The sequence below is a fragment of the Taudactylus pleione genome, unplaced genomic scaffold (assembly GCF_031769625.1).
Source record: "Taudactylus pleione unplaced genomic scaffold, aTauple2 ptg000301l, whole genome shotgun sequence".
NCBI lineage: Eukaryota > Metazoa > Chordata > Amphibia > Anura > Myobatrachidae > Taudactylus > Taudactylus pleione.
The window spans coordinates 2516412-2534736 of record NW_028284702.1 but is presented as its reverse complement, the minus strand read 5'-3'; the positions used below and the strand labels follow the sequence as shown (position 1 = coordinate 2534736).

General features: G+C 44.0%; 1 protein-coding gene across 1 annotated transcript; it reads right to left on the bottom strand.

Annotated features, from left to right (window-relative positions):
* Window positions 1-421: 421 nt before the first annotated feature.
* Window positions 422-13431, bottom strand: CLEC11A (C-type lectin domain containing 11A). The gene is made up of 4 exons (XM_088482951.1): window positions 13146-13431; window positions 10717-10984; window positions 6242-6433; window positions 422-1883 (listed from the first exon to the last, which is right to left on the bottom strand). Exons 1-4 carry the CDS (start codon window positions 13305-13307, stop codon window positions 1489-1491), a joined length of 1017 nt encoding a protein of 338 aa, XP_088339077.1. The 5' UTR covers window positions 13308-13431; the 3' UTR covers window positions 422-1488.
* Between the last annotated feature and the right edge of the window lie 4894 nt (window positions 13432-18325).

Sequence of the window (18325 nt, the reverse complement as noted above, 5' to 3'; positions counted from 1 at the left end):
CAGGCCAAGATCCGGGCGCGCCTGGGCCTCCCAGAGGAGCTCAGCAGCAACGCTGCCCGGTCCGCAATTCTTTAATGTGACTGGCGGCTCTGCGGCACACTTCACAACTGTCTGCGGCACAGTTGAAAACCTCTGATTGGTTGCTATGGGCAACATCTCCATTTCTAAAAACTCTCACTTTAGTAAATGTAACCCTAAGTGGCAGGATTCGGATGGGCTAATTCTATGCTTTCTGCCTTGCCTACAGTATTTGGTTGGATCCAACGTTGGTGCATGGCATCTCCATTTCTACCTGACACAGAGGCTCTTTGCTTCCATCTTGTAAGCATGTTAGATTTTCCAGCTGTTTCCTTTGTATACACACCGGACAGTCCCTGCTGCTGTTGTCCCTAAATTCCAATACATGTCAGGAGATCGCCAGTAAAGGGCCATTCATGCTAACACATTTTATTTTGGTTTTACATATGGATAATAGAAAGAAGGAATCATTTTATAACATTTGTTAGAGCGTTAGGCTCCCAGCACCTCGGTTTTCTCACAATAGGAAGTGTATTTTAATATCCTATTGATAAGGTACATACATATTTATAGGTCAAGACAACTGTTACAACATTTATCTTCAAACAAAAAAGTTCCGCCAGGGTGATACAATATGTAATTTCCTGTAAAGCTGGGTACACACTGACAGATATATTGGCCGATCAATTGATTGGCCAATATATCTGGTGCCCGTCGGCAAGTGTGTACCAGCGATATGTCTGTGAACGACGTAGTTCACAGACATACTGTGTCAGTTGTGCTGCACAGCAGATGGACAGATATGTCTGCAGATTTATCTGTCCCATCAGCAAGTGTGTACGGGCGATCAGCTGCCTGCCCTTACACATGAGGAGGACGGACCCTCGGCTGCCTGGAAGATGATGGTCGTTCAGTGTGTATGAACGACCATCATCTACAGATATATCTGCTAGGTGTGTACCTACCTTAAGTCTGCTATTCAAAATAGCAAAGGCTTATTTGCATATTGAATGCAGGGTATAGTCTAACTCTCCATAACTCGTGCCCTTGTTCTGAGGATAGCTGTACTTGCAGTGATGAGCTTCCTGATAGGTTCACATCTACAGATATCCTTGTGTGCCTATCTCAGCATTACCTTGCCATACTCTAAATAACCACTGGGTGAAACACTGAGGCTAAGGGTTGCCATGAAAATGGCTTATCCCAGAAGTCTGATCTCCTGAATAGGAGCCACTCATCCCCAATTAATATTTAAATTGTCAGATATAATCTTGAGGAGTAATTTGCATGCTACAGAGACTGATTGTACTATTACCATCCCAAATGTTCTTTTAACTCATTGCGCCATCAGTTGAACAAGATATCTTACACTAGGAGAATTAATACAGGTACCTGAGATATGAATTCTGCAAAATCTGACAGTATATCATAGATACTACAAAGCAGTACTCATTACTCCTCACTCTCCGCTCAGTACTCGCAGACGTAGTACATTCTCCTGGTGCAGTCATTATCCCACCACTTTCCATCATCCGATGAGATAGACACACAGTTCTCCAGGGCACCGCCGTTTGGCTGTGTCACCAAGTGATCTTTGTACCAGTTGAAGTAGGAAATCCGATGCCCGTTCTGAAACATGTAAAGGCCTTCCGAGCGTAGGTCGTTAATCCCGATCCAGACGGGCCAGTTGAAGGGAAAGAATGCATCATGAATATACTGTGATAGAGCGGCAAATTCCTGATGATCTATAGGCATTGCCAGATTTCCCCCTCTGTTGTGGCAGAGCTGTTGTGCTGTAGCATAGCTTTCAAAGTGCTGAAAAATGAGAAAGCACTTTCTGAAGTACCGCTTACCTTTCAAACAACCTATAAATGATAAGATATATATTAATTTCATGAAAAAATAAATCTACATCTTCTCTCTCCCCTTCCACTGTGAGTAACCACTCTCCTCACAAAGGTCATACCACTGTGAGTAACCACTCAATTCACACAGGTCATACCACTGTGAGCAGCCACTCTCCTCATACAGGTCATACCACTGTGAGCAGCCACTCTCCTCACATAGGTCATACCACTGTGAGTAACCACTCTCCTCAAAGTGGTCATACTACTGTGAGCAACCACTCTCCCCACACAGGTCACACCACTGTGAGTAACCACTCTCCTCACACAGGTCACATCACTGTGAGTAACCACTCTCCTCACACAGGTCATACTACTGTGAGTAACCACTCTCCTCACACAGGTCACACCACTGTGAGTAACCACTCTCCTCACACACGTCATACCACTGTGAGTAACCACTCTCCTCACACAGGTCATACCACTGTGAGCAACAACTCTCCTCACACAGGTCATACTACTTTGAGCAGCCACTCTCCTCACACAGGTCATACTACTTTGAGCAGCCACTCTCCTCATACAGGTCATACCACTGTGAGCAGCCACTCTCCTCACATAGGTCATACCACTGTGAGTAACCACTCTCAAACTGGTCATACCACTGTGAGAAACCACTCTCCTCACACAGGTCATACTACTTTGAGCAACCACTCTCCTCACACAGGTCATACTACTTTGAGCAGCCACTCTCCTCATACAGGTCATACCACTGTGAGCAGCTACTCTCCTCACATAGGTCATACCACTGTGAGTAACCACTCTCCTCAAACTGGTCATACCACTGTGAGAAACCACTCTCCTCACACAGGTCATACTACTTTGAGCAACCACTCTCCTCACGCAGGTCATACTACTGTGAGTAACCACTCTCCTCACACAGGTCATACTACTGTGAGTAACCACTCTCCTCACACAGGTCACACCACTGTGAGTAACCACTGTCCTCACACACGTCATGCCACTGTAAGTAACCACTCTCCTCACACAGGGCATGCCACTGTGAGTAACTACTCTCCTCACACAGGGCATGCCACTGTAAGTAACCACTCTCCTCACACAGGGCATGCCACTGTGAGTAACCACTCTCCTCACACAGGTCATACCACTGTGAGCAACCACTCTCCTCACACAGGTTGCACCACTGTGAGTAACCACTCTCCTCCTACAGGTCATACTACTGTGTGTAACCACTCTCCTCACACAGGTCATAGGGACACTGCAAAATATAGTGAAATATGGTGGGTCAACTCAGCCCATCTCTCCTCCCATCCCGTTTTACTTACCCCGAAGAGGACTTAAGAATTGCTTATTTATATAGTGCCAACAAATTATGCACCTAATGTATAAGTAGTACCCAAAACAACCAATAAGATTCTATCATTTTTTTTTTTCTTAACCAGATCTGCTAGTAAAAGAAATAAATAAATTACCACCGACCAACACAGGATTAGGGATCAACAACTGTGAATGGTAGAAAGCCAGGAAGGATTCTTTACTGTAAGGTAGTAAATGTTTCCACATCTCATGAGGGGGTGATGGCAAAATGTAAAAATGGATTCAATGCCTTTCTTACAATAAATGGTATCTGTAGCTAGAATTAATAGAGGACAATAATGGATTGTTTCAGGGAGTTAATACATTTCTAATTTTGGAGTCAGGAAGGATTTCTCCCACGTATGAGGCTAAATTGGCCACTGATGCACAAGGGGGTTATTTTCCCATTCTCTGTATCAATGTAAGTAGTGTGTATATTAAGCTTTGAACTTGAGGGAATACATTTTTATTTTATTTTTTTATTTAATCTTCCGATCCATGAACACATGAATAACCTGTAAACCATATCTGTTCATTAGGGAGCTGAATATTAGGAAGAATAATGCATTTCTGCCCCCTATATAGAAGCACTTGGCCTACAGCCTTAGTGCAGAATCCCTCAATGACGTCACAAGTAAAACGTAAGACTTTTCTACTACAGTGTCCATTTTATCGGACACCAGAGAATTACACACCTAGAAAAATATTCCATACTTGTTCATACTCATTTAACATTGTATTTAGTTGTAAAGTTAGCAGTGACCTACATTATCCAATCAGCAATGATCTTTCATCTGTCTAGTGCACGTCATACAGTAAGCGAAATGAAAGCCAGTAAATGCAAATGTTAGTAAATAAGTTGTGCTGCATTTAAATTATAACAAATATGGCGTCTTTATTCTTCTATTACACCGTAATACCTTCCTTGGCCAAGGGTCATATATCCCACATAGCACTGCGTCACTCCAGTGACAGAAGTAGACGATGTGTGGCCGTAAGGGGCCGAGGGTGAAGGAAGGGGCTGGCGATACTGCTCACCCCATGAATTCACAAAACAGTACAGTGAGAGGGGCATGAAGCGTTACTGGAACATACCCAAATTTTGGTATGGGACATGGCGATTAATTGTTCCACCCTTATTACAAATCGAGAGAACACAACTTTTTGACTGCTCTCTTCTCTGTACCAATAAGGAAAGCAGAAAATATCACAGATATCACCACAGATATCGCCTGCTTTCTGTCCATCAGCCCTCACAGCAGCCACCCCCATTGTTTTCTATGAGGACAGTATTTAACAAGACCCGCAAACCAAAGCGAGAGTTAATGCCATCTTCAGTTGGCGTTAGCCCATTAACTGCAATGGTGCTGCCCTGCTGGAGAGAGATGTTGCAATCCCTCTCTCCTGTGGCTGCAGTAGGTCCCAATGCGCCTTGCAGAGTTTTCCACATTGTGCATGCAGAGCTGGAAAGCCGCACAGAGCATGTGCAGCAGCCGCAATGGGTCCATAACAATAGCATACTTACCGACTTTCTGGCTGCCCCCTCCGGGAGCAGGCAGTCAGCTTGGTGCAGCAGGGGGCGGAAGTGGCCGGTGCAGGGGGGCGTGGCAGTGCGGTTGCGGTCCCGCATATTACTGGCATTCTAAATCAGGGGGTGGGGCTACGATGACACAAATTGCAACAACCCCCTGGACCGCCCACTTTCGCTCGATGAGTAGGTGCGACGTGGTTGCAGCAAACACGGCAGAGTTGCCTGCTCTTGCGGGGGGGCCGGGAGCACCACCCGATTTTTGGAAGGCTCCCGGACAAATCGGGAGAGTAGATAACCCTGGTCCATAAGTGGAAATAAAGTGATCACATATGCATCCACTTTCCTTCTTCCTGTTCGCCCGAGATGGGCTCTTATCGAAGCATGTGTCCCGGGAAATTTAAATTGGTACATTTTGACGAAAAAAGAATCCTTATTGCCGTGATATGCAGTGATAAGGAGTATTAATATGGCCACACATTTTACTACATATGCCCCATGTATATGCTTCTATAATGGGTGCTGGGCTGCACTGGGAGACTGCTCATGGCTGCTAAGCCGCAGCAGGCTCACAGCGTCCCCTCCCCAGCGCGCAGCGACACGTCACGGCACTGCAAATATATATATTCTCCCCCTAAGGGAATGTGGCCACACCTCCCATGATTAGGTCACGCCCCCTCACCTGGGCCCGGCTGTCGGCGCGCCTACATAGGCCCCTAGGTCCGGGGAGCCCCAAACCGCACCCATGTTACCTCTCCGGAAACCCACGTCAGCACTGCGCCGGCCATTTTCCTGGAGATTTGCACATGTGCAGTAGAGGTGTCCCTGGTACCATGGCGCGGGTGCTATGTTTCCAGAGACCTGCACATGCGCAGTAGACTGGCATAATGCCAGAGCCTACTGCACCATAGAAAGGAGGGAGCCCTCACGGACTATTCTGCACATGGGGCCCCCTAACCTCCCATGGTTGTTAGTGTGGAATATCCTTATATCTCCCTGTAGTGGGTGCATTATCCTGCATAACAATGACCTGCAAAGAGGAAACACAGGCTTCACAATGCTTAGAAATTGTTGTTTATTTTCATTCCCTGAACCAGAGGTGCGCTATTTGTGGGTAGGTGTGGTCCCAGGTAGGGTCCCAGAATTTGTTGTTGGGGTGGCCTAATTGTCAGATATATAATTTATTCCTTTGAGAAATGTTTAAGTCCAATCTGTAGAATATTAGTACATACACTAAAATAAGGTCAACGAATTATAGAAATGAGGTCAATATGTTCAGATACCACAAGAAAAACATCCCACAGTATCTGCACCACCTCCTGGTTCTTGGCTTTCAACTCTGGACAATTGTGTAATTAATTCCTATTCACTGCAAGAAATATCTGTTCCCTTGGGAAAGTACAGAATATTGTAATTAAAACAAGAAATGAACTTGAAAAACAACAGCCAGACACATGTTCCTGCTTGGCAGTCCTACCTTCAATCTGTCCAATCTGCCTTTGATTCCTTCGATTCATTTCAGACACTGTACTGATCGTGTCTTCTGCATCGCTGACTTTATCCCGGATCTTGGTGAGACTCTGAGACATCTGCGTCATTTTTATATCCAGGCCGTAGAACTGGACATTGAGACGATGGATTGCAGATTCTATACTGCTAAGCCGGGACACTAATGAGAAAGCGTTAAACTAACATCAACATTTGGTATAATTTATGGTTACACATCTATGAGGAAGTTTATACAACATCCATTATCTGTAGAGTAACAATAAGACAAAACACTTTTCCCAGAGTTGACCTATGGCTGAATGTAGTGCTCCCAGAGCGTCCCCAAGTGATAAAGCTCTAAGATGGGTTTGTGGAACTTTAGTGACGTTCTATGTACAAATTCTGGCACTTTACTAGTACAGTGATTGGGTACGGACAAATTAGTGAGGCCCTGGTAGGTTGGTTGGTTGGTTGGTTGGCAGAGGACTGCAAGTCTCCATAAGAGCTGACAGTGCTGCAGGAACTGCAGCCTATAAGCTAAGTGCTGGGAGCATTGGTTCAAGGTGTGCAGTGCCCAAGGTCCCCTGGACTAGTACCACTGCTTTAGTGCTGCCTGGAGGGTCCAAAGGATGCTCTGGGCATCATGGGTTTGGTGGGAGGGCTGGCACAGGGTGGCAGGGAGCTCTGCTTCGCATCTGTGTGCCTCTGCACCCCCTCATCATGTTAGCCTTTCTCCACATCACCCTATGTGTTCCCCTGTCCCTATTCCCGTGAGTGCTCCTTTCTCCAACCCCATGTCTGCCTGACACCCCACCCCACACTTGTGTGAGTGCATCTCTGCCTCCTTTTTGTGTCTGTTGCTTTCTTTCTTCCCTTTTGCCTGTATGTCTCCATTTGTCCCCTTATCCCAGCTGTCCCCACATCCTTACTGTTGATTAATATCATTATGTTTTGCCTATAAGGCACCACAAGATGTACACAGTGCTGTATATGGTAAATCTGAAAAATAAAATCACAGTGACAGGGCATCAGAGCATAAGTGCTGTGCACAACAGAATACCAGTGGTCCTCTAGCCAACGTATGGATGAGCAAGCAGGGTCAGAAACTGAAGGAAAGAAGGAGACATGGGAGCGGAGCACTGGTGACATGGAGTGTTCTAGGGAAGAACAAGAGGGAGGAGGGCCCTGCCTGTAAGAGCTTACATATGCCTTATATCTGCTCCTAAAATTCATTTTATTCTTTCACCCCCTTCCCCCTCGTCTTTCACTTCTCCCCTCTTGACGCATTTCCATTCTCCAATCCTGGATGTGATAGGCAGAGACATTGCCGGTGGCCTGGACAAGGTAAGCAGTGGTTAATGCCACAGAATGGAACTTGCAGGCATCTGAGGATTCAACATATCGCGCACTTTCAATCAGGGCTCCCAGCTAGACCTCTGTATCCACCAGGCTGCTGAGGGAAGTAGGCCATGGAGCAGGAGAGAGGGGCACTTGTCTATTTTACTTGTATTGGGCCTACAATTTCTGATGGCAGGGAATGCATTCTCAGTAGTGATGTACTTGCCCACGTACGGGACCTCCACGCCAGGAGATCCCAGATGGCAGGTCCAAGTGGTAAGTTTAGGGGTTGTGACCCTTTCGTGGCCCTGCTCTCACTGCACCCTTACTAGGGAAGTAGGCAGTGACGGGGGATGAGGGGGGGCAGCCGGAAAGAAGTCCCCTAAGTTCAGAAATCTTCCGGACATTCTGGAAGAGGCCCTGCTACAGTTTTGATGCTAATAATTTGTCAGGAAATGCTGGGATGTGTAGTTCCACAGCAGCTGGAGTGCCAGACATGTCCTGCAATGGAACATTACCCTAAATTTACTATCGCCTAAAAAAAAATATTTTATAATGGTGAGTGTACTGATTAGCGCAATTCACATTGCAATAAAGTAGTACAAACTAGCTAAATAGTGGGTGTGGTTATGCTAATGAGGGTTGCATCTTTATTGAGAATTCATCTAAGAATCAGGGGTGGCATAGCCAAATATTAGGTACCTATTTGGCTTTCTTCAGTGGCTGCACCCCGGCAACTTGTCACTTAAAATTAGAGATGCGTGTTGACCCTCGTATCTGGATTCAACTTCGTGTTTTGGTTTTGGATCTGTGGGTTTTTTTGTGTTGTTTTTCTTTTTAAATTGCTAAAAAAGTTTTTGAAAACAGCTAAAATCATGAAATTTTTGCAATCCAAAACCCAAAATTCAGATTTAAAATCTAAATTCTGAACCATGGGAATATCAGAACCGCGACTCGTATGTGTCTGGATCTCCCCAGGAGACCAGGACCACGACTCTAATCTGTCCATATTCACGAAATTCATGTGGATTCGGATTTTCGGAGAACCGAACCGCACATCTCTGCTAAAGCTGGGTACACACTTGCCGATGTGTACGCAGGCGATATGTCGACCTCATGGGCTGACATATAGTACCGCAGGTACACATTAAGCAATGTAATGAACAACAGAACAATCCCTCGTTCCATCCTCCATTACCTGCAACGGCGCCGCATGCGATATCATCCGGTTGGCCGTGCAGTACGGATGATGTTGCTTGCGACCGAGGGAGCGCGCAGATAGTCCGTACACACTATGTGATCCGCACGATCTATTGTTCCGATCCGCGTCGGAACGATAGATCATTCAATGGATCACATAGTGTGTATCCAACATTAAAATGCACAGGTTTAATAAAATCTGTTTCCATTACAAACCACATTTTTTTAATTGAATTCACGTTAATAGGTCTGTGCTCCTTCCCCATAAGCAACTTATAACACATAGCCAGGCCGTTGCTCATTTTTCTCTTCTGAGTCTGTGGTTCGGTTTCAGTGCCCTGAATTCCAAACGTAGACCCGTGGTGAGCGCCTGACATGCATGGACATCTCTCAGGAGCCGTATAATCTGTTCTCTCTGCAGCTTATTTGTAGTCACAGCAGGCAGATCATGTAGAGCTTCTAAGAAAAAATACTGAGTTCCACGGAAAATGCTGAAATACCAAAACGCTGCATTTCACCAGTTTAGGTTTAATAACATGAAATGTTGGAAAGGAGACAATAAATTTGATAACTGTTGTTATCCCGTTTTGTAGCCGAGAGGTATGTAAGTCACTGTTACTTTTGTGGTCTGTGGTATGTCCATGACGTCAGGATGAGCTGGTTTTATAATTAAGGTGAGTACTGAGTTACTGAATGTTCCCAGTCTTGTGGAAATGCTGTTAGGGCATTTCCTATACGACTTAGTTGACCTCAAGGAGGCTGTAACAGCCAATTTCAGGGTGTTTAAGGAAACTGGTTCAGTTTTAGTAAACTCTAGCGCTGTGCCAGAGTCCACTGTGAATGTGCAAGGCACCGGCAAAATGGTGCGGCAGCCATTTTCCCAGCGACTTTCCTACTGCGCATGCGCAAAATGCTGGAAAAATGGCTGCCGAACCATTTTACCAGTGATTTGTATAGCGCTGCAACTGCCGATGCTGGACCCAATGGCCCGCGTGGACCGCACACCCTGCACCCATTATAGATACGCCACTGCCACTAGACTTAAAGCAGCAATTATATTTAAGGCGAAAACAACCTGGTTTTGCTTTAAAAACTAATTGCCGCTTTAAAACTTAAGTGACTAATAAGCCGGGACCAACAAATGCAACATATTACATATGGGCCTAGAATCTGACGATTCTTGAAACAAACTGAAGCATTCCTGGCCCCCCACAACCCACATTTTACAGAGTGTAACAGTAAATAATATATACTTTGAAATTCGTCCGGACAACAAAAAAAATATATTTTAAAAATAAAATGCTCAAAGTGAACAGTTTTCAATATTTAAAGTATTCTACATTCTGCCGCATTCCATTGTAGCCCTTATCAACAAGGAGAGGGTAATGCCGCCATGTTATGGGCCTGATTCAGAAGTGCACGCAGTGGCGATATCACACCCAAGCGGCCGATGTTTTATGCCTGCGCGTGCGTCAGAGTCGCACTCTGCATGCGACCGTATGGTCAGCGCTTGGAGACGCAGAACCAATTTGGACGCAGGGAGAGTGAATTTCAGTGGATGTTTTTGGGAGGTAACGGGGTGTTTAGCTAGACGCAGGCGTGTCGCTGATAGCGGCTGGATCTACAGACGCAGTAACCGTTGACACAGGACGCCATGTTCAGATGGAATAATTGACCCTGCCATAGGGCTGGTGCACGTTTAGGTGTTGCAACTGATTGTGCACTGATAGTGCATCTAAAGGCGCAGCAAGATGGATTAGTGCCGCTGCCAGTGTTTCAGTAGGAAAATCATCGGTCAAGGTATTATAATAAAGACGCAGATACGGCTGAAGCGTAAGGCGAAGCGCGCCACGTCTGCATGCACCTCAGTATCACACTACATGTGTTAGATGCATCTGACAGCTACTGTATGCAGAAACTACTCACTGATGTAGGACAAATTGTCATCTGCCGGTGGGGTAGTAGCTGGTGGTGTTGTTGTTGGGGTTCCTAGTGTTGTATTCTTCTTAGAGACAGCTTCATCGTTCTCCTCTACCACTCCTTCCTCCTCCTTTTGCAGATCTACCACTTTTTTGTTCTCGTTTTGAGAAACTGATTTTAATGTGATGTTGAAGGATGACCTCGCGCCTGTTTTAGGAGGGCGCAGGGGATGTTCTTCTGGTGGAACAGTGACCTCTAAATGACCTAAGAGAATCTTAGGACAAAAGACAAAGTGAATCTTATGAGTTACATACTGAGGTGCAGAAACCATAGCAGCTAATATTTGTATGCAATGACTAGGGACATGTGTCAGATAGGTGAATCTATTCATGCCAACATTCATGGAGAATAAGGATTCGCCCTCCATCCACCCAAACTACACCCCAGTCAACATCACAATTGGTTCACTCCCATTTTTACATTGCCACACCCATTTCTGGGTAGACAATGTTTCTATTGAAATCCATGCTCATTACATACAGGAGAACGAGCACTAAGTAGTCTGACTTACAAAATAGTGACAAACGCAGGGTCAGAGCTTCTTAGTGACAAGTTCTCTGCCACAAAATTGAACCTGAAAATGACAAAGTCCCCCTGTCACCTCCACAGAGCGGACGCATTATTTCAGCTGAACCTGTTACCATGAGGAACAGACTATTCGCTATTCCTCAGGATCAAGTGCCATCACTGGACCTAGGGAGTCTGCACGTCCAACATGAGACTTAGAAATACAGGGCATTATGTAATAGCCTTAAGATGAAGGCATGGGCGCGATATCAGCAAGTTGGTTTTGTCCTGTAAATGTTTGCCATTTACGGGCTAAGTCGGCAGCATCACGCCCATTACTACATCTTGCAGGCTATTAGACGCTGGTATATCTAGTCTGCTATCTGTGGGCCTGATTCAGAGTTGAACGGCCACGTCTGTGTATGCAGCTACTATGCGAAAATATGCAAATGTCGCAGCTCGCCGGGTGTTGTACTGAGACGCCCAGCTGCGGATTTGTAAATCCAAAGCATATGTGCAAAATGTCATAGCACCTGCGTACAAAGACAAAGCACCGGCCGCAGATCATTACATTATCTCTAATGTGAGTGAGTCTATGGTCACGCTGAATGGCCGTGGGAACTGAGACATCTAAGCCATATTTCCTATGTACGGGATCGCAGTTGCATGATGTGACACCTCCCCCCAAAATGGTCACGATACACTCCTGAGTTCTAATCCGCCACCTCCCCCAAATGCTCCCTGACTGAAAATTGTCATTGCGACTACGGTAATGATAATTGATGCATGCGCATAGCGACTTAGATACACGAGCATGTTACTGATAATCACTCATCTGAGTAAATATCGGCATTGTGTACATCTCTACATTAGGGCCTATATTACCTACTTTATTTACTTGAGTATGTTGTTTTATATACATAATACTATACTCATGTGACCTTACCATACTTTTTGGCTTTCTTTATTGGCCAATGACCTTTTATACAATAGCTTATCTTACTTATGCTGGGCATACACTACCAGATAAAATGTCAGACCGACAGACATTTTATCTGGCAGCCTGCCAGCCGCAGAAGTCGCCGGCATACACTGTGAGAGTGACAGTGTATAGCCCGACATCCGCGCTCCGCCCCCGGGGGCGGAGACATTTCCCTGTTCCTTCCGCAGGAAGGAACACAAGAAATGTCTGTCTGTCGGCTGCGCTGGGCATACACTGCCCGATGTGGCCGACAGTTTACCCGCTAAATATCGCATCGGACGGGCATGCTGGACAATCCAGCATTCCCGACCGAGCAATATTTAACCCTCAGTCGCCCCCCCACACGCTACAATTATCGCGGCGATCCGACGATATCGGGCGGATCGGCCCGATAATTGTAGCGTGTATGGCCAGCATAACTAAACTCCTATCATTGCCCGATGCATTTTGTTTACCTTTATTGAATCATAACTTTTTATACAATATCTTTCCTCCCAACATTCTCCACTCCCTTAAGTGTGAGGGTAATATGATGATAACTGTATGACACAAACATGCATCATGGGAATAGTGTTATCAAATGTCCCAGGAAATGAAACAAGAAGGGTCAGTTTTCATCGCAAAAAGATTAAGGGCCAGCTAAACAAAGTATGGCTTATTCTAAGGGGTATATTTACTAAAGTACAGGTTTTTAGTGGCGTTGTTGCCAATAGCAACCAATCAGATATGATCTTCTAGAAGGTGCTAGATAAATGATAAGTATAATTGAATTGGTTGCTATGGGCAACATCTCCACTTCTATAAACCGGCACTTTAGTAAATATACCCCCTAGGTCTTACGTTATTGTTCAGGCCCTAGCGTACCACTGTCAGATTATAATCTCACCTTTTTTAGGTCAGTATATTGTTCCTCAGCTGAAACTAGACGGTTCTCCATCTCCGATTTGTCATCATCAAGCAGTCTCTCTGTACTTTCCTCTTCCCCAGCCTGGCCATTAGAGAATTGGCTCAAACACAATAGGATTAGCAAAATGCTTCCCCAGAACATCTTTTAGGAGGTAAATGGTGATAAATCCTCTCGTGTAAACAGATTCAGAAGCTTGTGAGTCCAGAAAGTGGATTCTGATGTTCAGCTGACAGGCTCTCTCCTGTTCTGCATTTTCTTTGTCTCTTCTGTAGAATTCCTCACATGAGGTTCTTCTTAAATACAGGAAATGTCAAAGTTTTTTTTTTTTTTCCCCAAAAGTCTGCTGTGCTGTGGCCAGACACAGGGAGCCTGGGCCAATAAACACAGCCCAGCAGAGAGGAGAAGAAAATCCGAGCAGGGTGCCTTACATATGTCATACTGAATAATATCAATGTTATGGATACATTATTTTTTAATTGACCTAATGGTCAGCTATTTTATTCATTTAAAATCTTAGTTCATTTATGGAAACGAGGGAAAGCTGAATTGATTTTGGAAAGTCAGACTAACTAGCAAAGCATGGTAATGTTAGTTGCTATTTATGTAATTTCCCCCCAAAAAACAAAAATCATGTTACCTAATTGAAATAATTGTACATGGTATTACAACATATTGGAAAACTCCTATTGCATTAAATAAATCAGACTTTTCTAAACTCAAACACATACTGCTGCCGCCATTTGACAGATAGGTTGTGAATAGTGGATCTCCTGTAGCAACATCTTTAAACAATCCGTGCACTCAACATTTTTGTTTCCATGGTTACAGCTTACAGTTGCCAAAGAAAGTCAGTTATTCACAAAATGTGTGTTATATTTGGCAGTAACATCTTGGGTAGATTTACTGAAGCTTCTAAAACAGACAAGTGGTGGTGTTGCCCATATCAACCAATCAGATTCTAGCTAACATTTCTCTACTGCATTCTAGAAAATGGTAGCCAGAATCTGATTGGCACCACCATTTGTCTGTTTTAGAAGAATAAGTAAATCAACCTGAAACTTTTTGAGTTTTCAAAAGCTGATTTCAGGCATAGATGCCACTGAAAAAAAGGATTCCAGTAAATTGTAATACTCAGCATTGTGATCTCTATTAGGCAACCCCATTTTTGAGTAATGCTATCTTTTCGAAAAACAAAAAATGCATTTTTTTTATTTTTTGTGTTTGTCTAGGGTCTAATCATCTTAATATATATAATCTTCATCTCTTGATAATCCACGTGTACCATATTTATTAGCCAGTCAGATCATCAGAATATTCATAGCGGTAGGTGGAGAGTGGGCTGACCTATGGAAGGCAGTGACCTGTCCTCTTGTGATTATGTAAGTGTGGACAGGGCTGCGTATGACTGGAGCAGCGTCACAATATGTGCAGACTGAAATGGAGAAAGGAAAGAAGCCAAAGGGTCATATTTACTAATTATCAAGCTATTCGCGGCAATATTAAATGAAGTACCGCTGGGATGTACTATTGTACACATGCAGGTAGAGGGGCTCTGTTCCTGTGATGTGTAAAGGTAAAGTGATTGCATTAGTGATCACTTTACTTTTACTTCCTGACAGCCACCGCATGAGTGGTTTGCTGACCGCATATGCGTGAGTAGCGAGTGCTGGGGAGGGGTCCTACAGATCCCTCTCCCGTTGCTTTTCGCGATATGTAGCATATAGACCCATCTCTGTGTCACCCGTGCCTGTCTGTCCCTCCCCTATAAAATGTATATGTAAACTCTCATGAGCATGGTCTTCTCACCTCAAGTATTTTGCTTTCATTACTTATACTATAATCTACTCCATACTCCCTACAATGGCACCAAACCCTTGGCTTCTGTCACTCTGCTGCTTATTTGAGTGTGTTACGACCACTGATGCAGCAATATTTATTAACCATGGACTCGTCACGCATTGTCTTGTGCTGTATTGTCTTGCGCTGCGGGGAGGGAGGGTTAGGCCGCGGGGAGGGAGGGTTAGGGTTAGGCTGCACTCCATTCATAAAGCATGGAAGCAATGACCAGGTTAGGCATAATGCTCCACCTCTAGTAAATGTTTCGCCACAGTTATCGTTAAGGTGTCCCTGAAGCCTATACACATTGGAGACTGCTATAACCACATAGCGGAAAACATTCCTGCTTGGGAAAATTAAAACATGTCACTGATCTTTCCTATCCAAACCCAGATAATCATAGAACCAATTCCTCACTCTCTGTATCCACAAATGTGTCACACAAATCAGTGCCATTTGGAGCTATTGTAGAATAAATAGATTCCACTTTGTGCAGGATAAGGTATGAAAGTTGTTGCTGTAGCTGTGTAAACCGGCTGTCCTACTGCAGGGACAAATGGAACAGAGGTCCCTTGATGCATGAAAACATAAGAACACAGAAGCTACGGTATTCATGTAAAATAAATGCTTTATATATTAAAATGCAATGTCTGACTTAGAATGTGGTTTAAGCAATACTTTCCTATGAGAGGTAGGCTGATTACTGGGCAGCTAGTAAACTGCAAGTCTTCATCATCTGATGCCAGAATCTACAAGTAGTCGACCAAATTCACTACAAAATCGTATTTCCTCAGGAACCAATCAGGTTGAAGATATGTATTCAATAGTGACATTACTTCAACACTTCACGGAGGCAGCCATTTTGTGGGCTGTCAGTGATCTCCTACTGAGTCAAACTTGGGGGCCCCAGGGATTCAGCCCTCATCTGTTCTAGTGACCAATTTACAACAAGATAATGTTCTGGTGGAGAGTGTAGAAAGCAGACTACATCACAGTGGCACTTGTATAACTTAAGGCAGTATTCAATTAGAAAGAGAAGCTAGTACATAGGCGCTGTCCGATATCTATTAGTTTAATATAACAAGAAATTTGTATAAATATTACACAGTAAAATGTATCAAACTAAATATAATTATAATTTGCATATCAAAATAATAATAACATATCAATTATACCAAACTGTCAGTCATATTTGATATCCAATGCAAAAAACAGGAATAAAAAAAGGTGACAGGGAGCCAGTGGGTATTCTGTTAAATCAGAAGTTTTTGTCTTGGTAGTAATAACACAGTGATACTTATGTATCCACTTGATGGTGACAAAGTTATAATTTTGTATCCATTTATGTGCACAGATAATTTCCACCGCTTTCTTCCCTATATAAGAACGTGTCTGTCCAGCTGAAAAAGCACAAAAAATCTCCAAATAAAAGTATCTGTACTTGTTTTAGTCAGTTCTTATTTGTCTCTTAAGATAGGGTAACACACATATGTGGGAAATCGTGGATAATGTTTTTCCAATATATATCGAGCTCACTGCAAGGCTAGTAGGGCCGGATATCGCCCAAAGCTTATCTTCAGTCTGCCAATTAGTATACAAGTTCTATTGATCCCACAGTTTTAAATCACATGCTGGGCTCACAGATGATATGAGAATGAATTGGTTAATCCTGCCAAAATTTGTCCTTGGTGGTATGTATATTAGATAGCTGCAGGGTACTTGTAGGCAATTAAGGATATTATTTATAACATGTAATTGTCTCACCGCCGTTGTTTCTCCTTGCGGAGTCTGTGACTCATTCGAAGTGGGGTTAGACAGCCGTCTTCTGCCGCCGCCGTATTTCAATCTGTGGCACCGATTGAGTGCAGCCCTGTGTGGTATTCATGGTGTTGACCAGTCAGCACTTTTCAGGTAAGAGAGAATGTAGAAAATGAGGACTCTACGCGTTTCTCCGCCTCCAAGACTTTCAGCGGCTTCCTCAGCAGATAATGGATACAAACCAATACAATATTACTCTTAATAGTTGGATTCACCATTTTTTAGTTGCTATAGCAATGAAGATTTGTTGAGGGAAAATGAATACAACATTTTTTTCACAAATCCTGTGTTTTATTGTGTTTTTTTAAATCAGCTGGACGCGGCTGTATTATATTAAATCAATGTCTTGTTTTTATATTTTTCATGAGCTTACATGTGCTTTGTTTGAGAAAATATATTGACGGTAAATGTGTTACTGTGTTACATTCTTATATGCAACAAATATGATTCATATCATCTATTATTATTAAAAGATTTTGTTTTTTATTCTATTTTTTCCATTATATTATTTATTTATGGCATTCACTTTTAATGTTTAGATTATTATCATTTAAATTGGGCAACTTTTAAGCGCAGTAAAATCTTCTCTTTTCTGGATACAAAATTATAACTGTCACCATCAAGTGGATACATGTTACGATACTCGCCTGGTTGTCTAAGACCTCTAGAGCCAGGGAGGAGGATCTTCTACCAATAACAGCCACCCGCTGTTCCCTTAGTGCTTTATTTACACACCGGTACTTAGGTGGCCGCCTGGATTTACGCCTCCAGCAGTAGAGGCTTACACAACCAATGAAAGACTACAGGACTGCTGAGGAGTGGCAGTGCTTCCTGTACTGGTACTAGCTGGATTGAGGCTGCAAATGATGAGTACAGGGACTGACGTGAGTGACAGGATACTCTAGCAGCAGCAGATGATAGGTCTCAGGAATGTCTAGGGACAATGGTGCAGCTGGGTAGTCAGGCAAGAAGCAAGAGGACAACCTAAGCAGGCAGCACAGCAGGAATGACCAGGACTCGATACTGCAGGATATCAAGACAAGACTAGACAAGAATGAACTACGACAAGAGTGACAGAAAAACAAAACAAGGACTGGACAGACAAGATACATACAAGAACTAGACAGACAAAACACAAGCTAAGACTAGACAGACAATGAACAAAGAAGTGGCAAGGCCAGTGGCTGAAGCAACAAGTTGAAGGTGCAGCCTTGCGGGCCGTGGTGCGGTTATAGTGCCGATGTTGTGGCGATGGTGCCGATGTTGCTGCAATAGTCGTAGATAAACAGTCTAGGGGTTGGAAATGGCTTTGAGAGCCAATGGTGCGGCAACTGTGCCGATGTTGTGGCGATGGTGCGATACTTCTGCCGATGTTGCGGTGCTGGAGTGGCTAGTAAGCCGTATGATGAGTGTTGGTAGCATGGGGGCTTCTAGATGAATGCTACATGGTGTGGCTATGACAGCCGAGACGCAGCTTGAGAGCCGAGATGAGATGCAGGCTGAAG

What these genes read in the sequence shown, in the direction of transcription:
- CLEC11A (XM_088482951.1), bottom strand. Translation starts at nt 13,307, where the DNA reads ATGTTCTGGGGAAGCATTTTGCTAATCCTATTGTGTTTGAGCCAATTC. An exon ending in AATATACTGACCTAAAAAAG is followed by an intron (nt 10,985 to 13,145) that starts GTGAGATTATAA and finishes TTTTGTCCTAAG; the next exon opens with ATTCTCTTAGGTCATTTAGA. An exon ending in TGACAATTTGTCCTACATCA is followed by an intron (nt 6,434 to 10,716) that starts GTGAGTAGTTTC and finishes CTTTCTCATTAG; the next exon opens with TGTCCCGGCTTAGCAGTATA.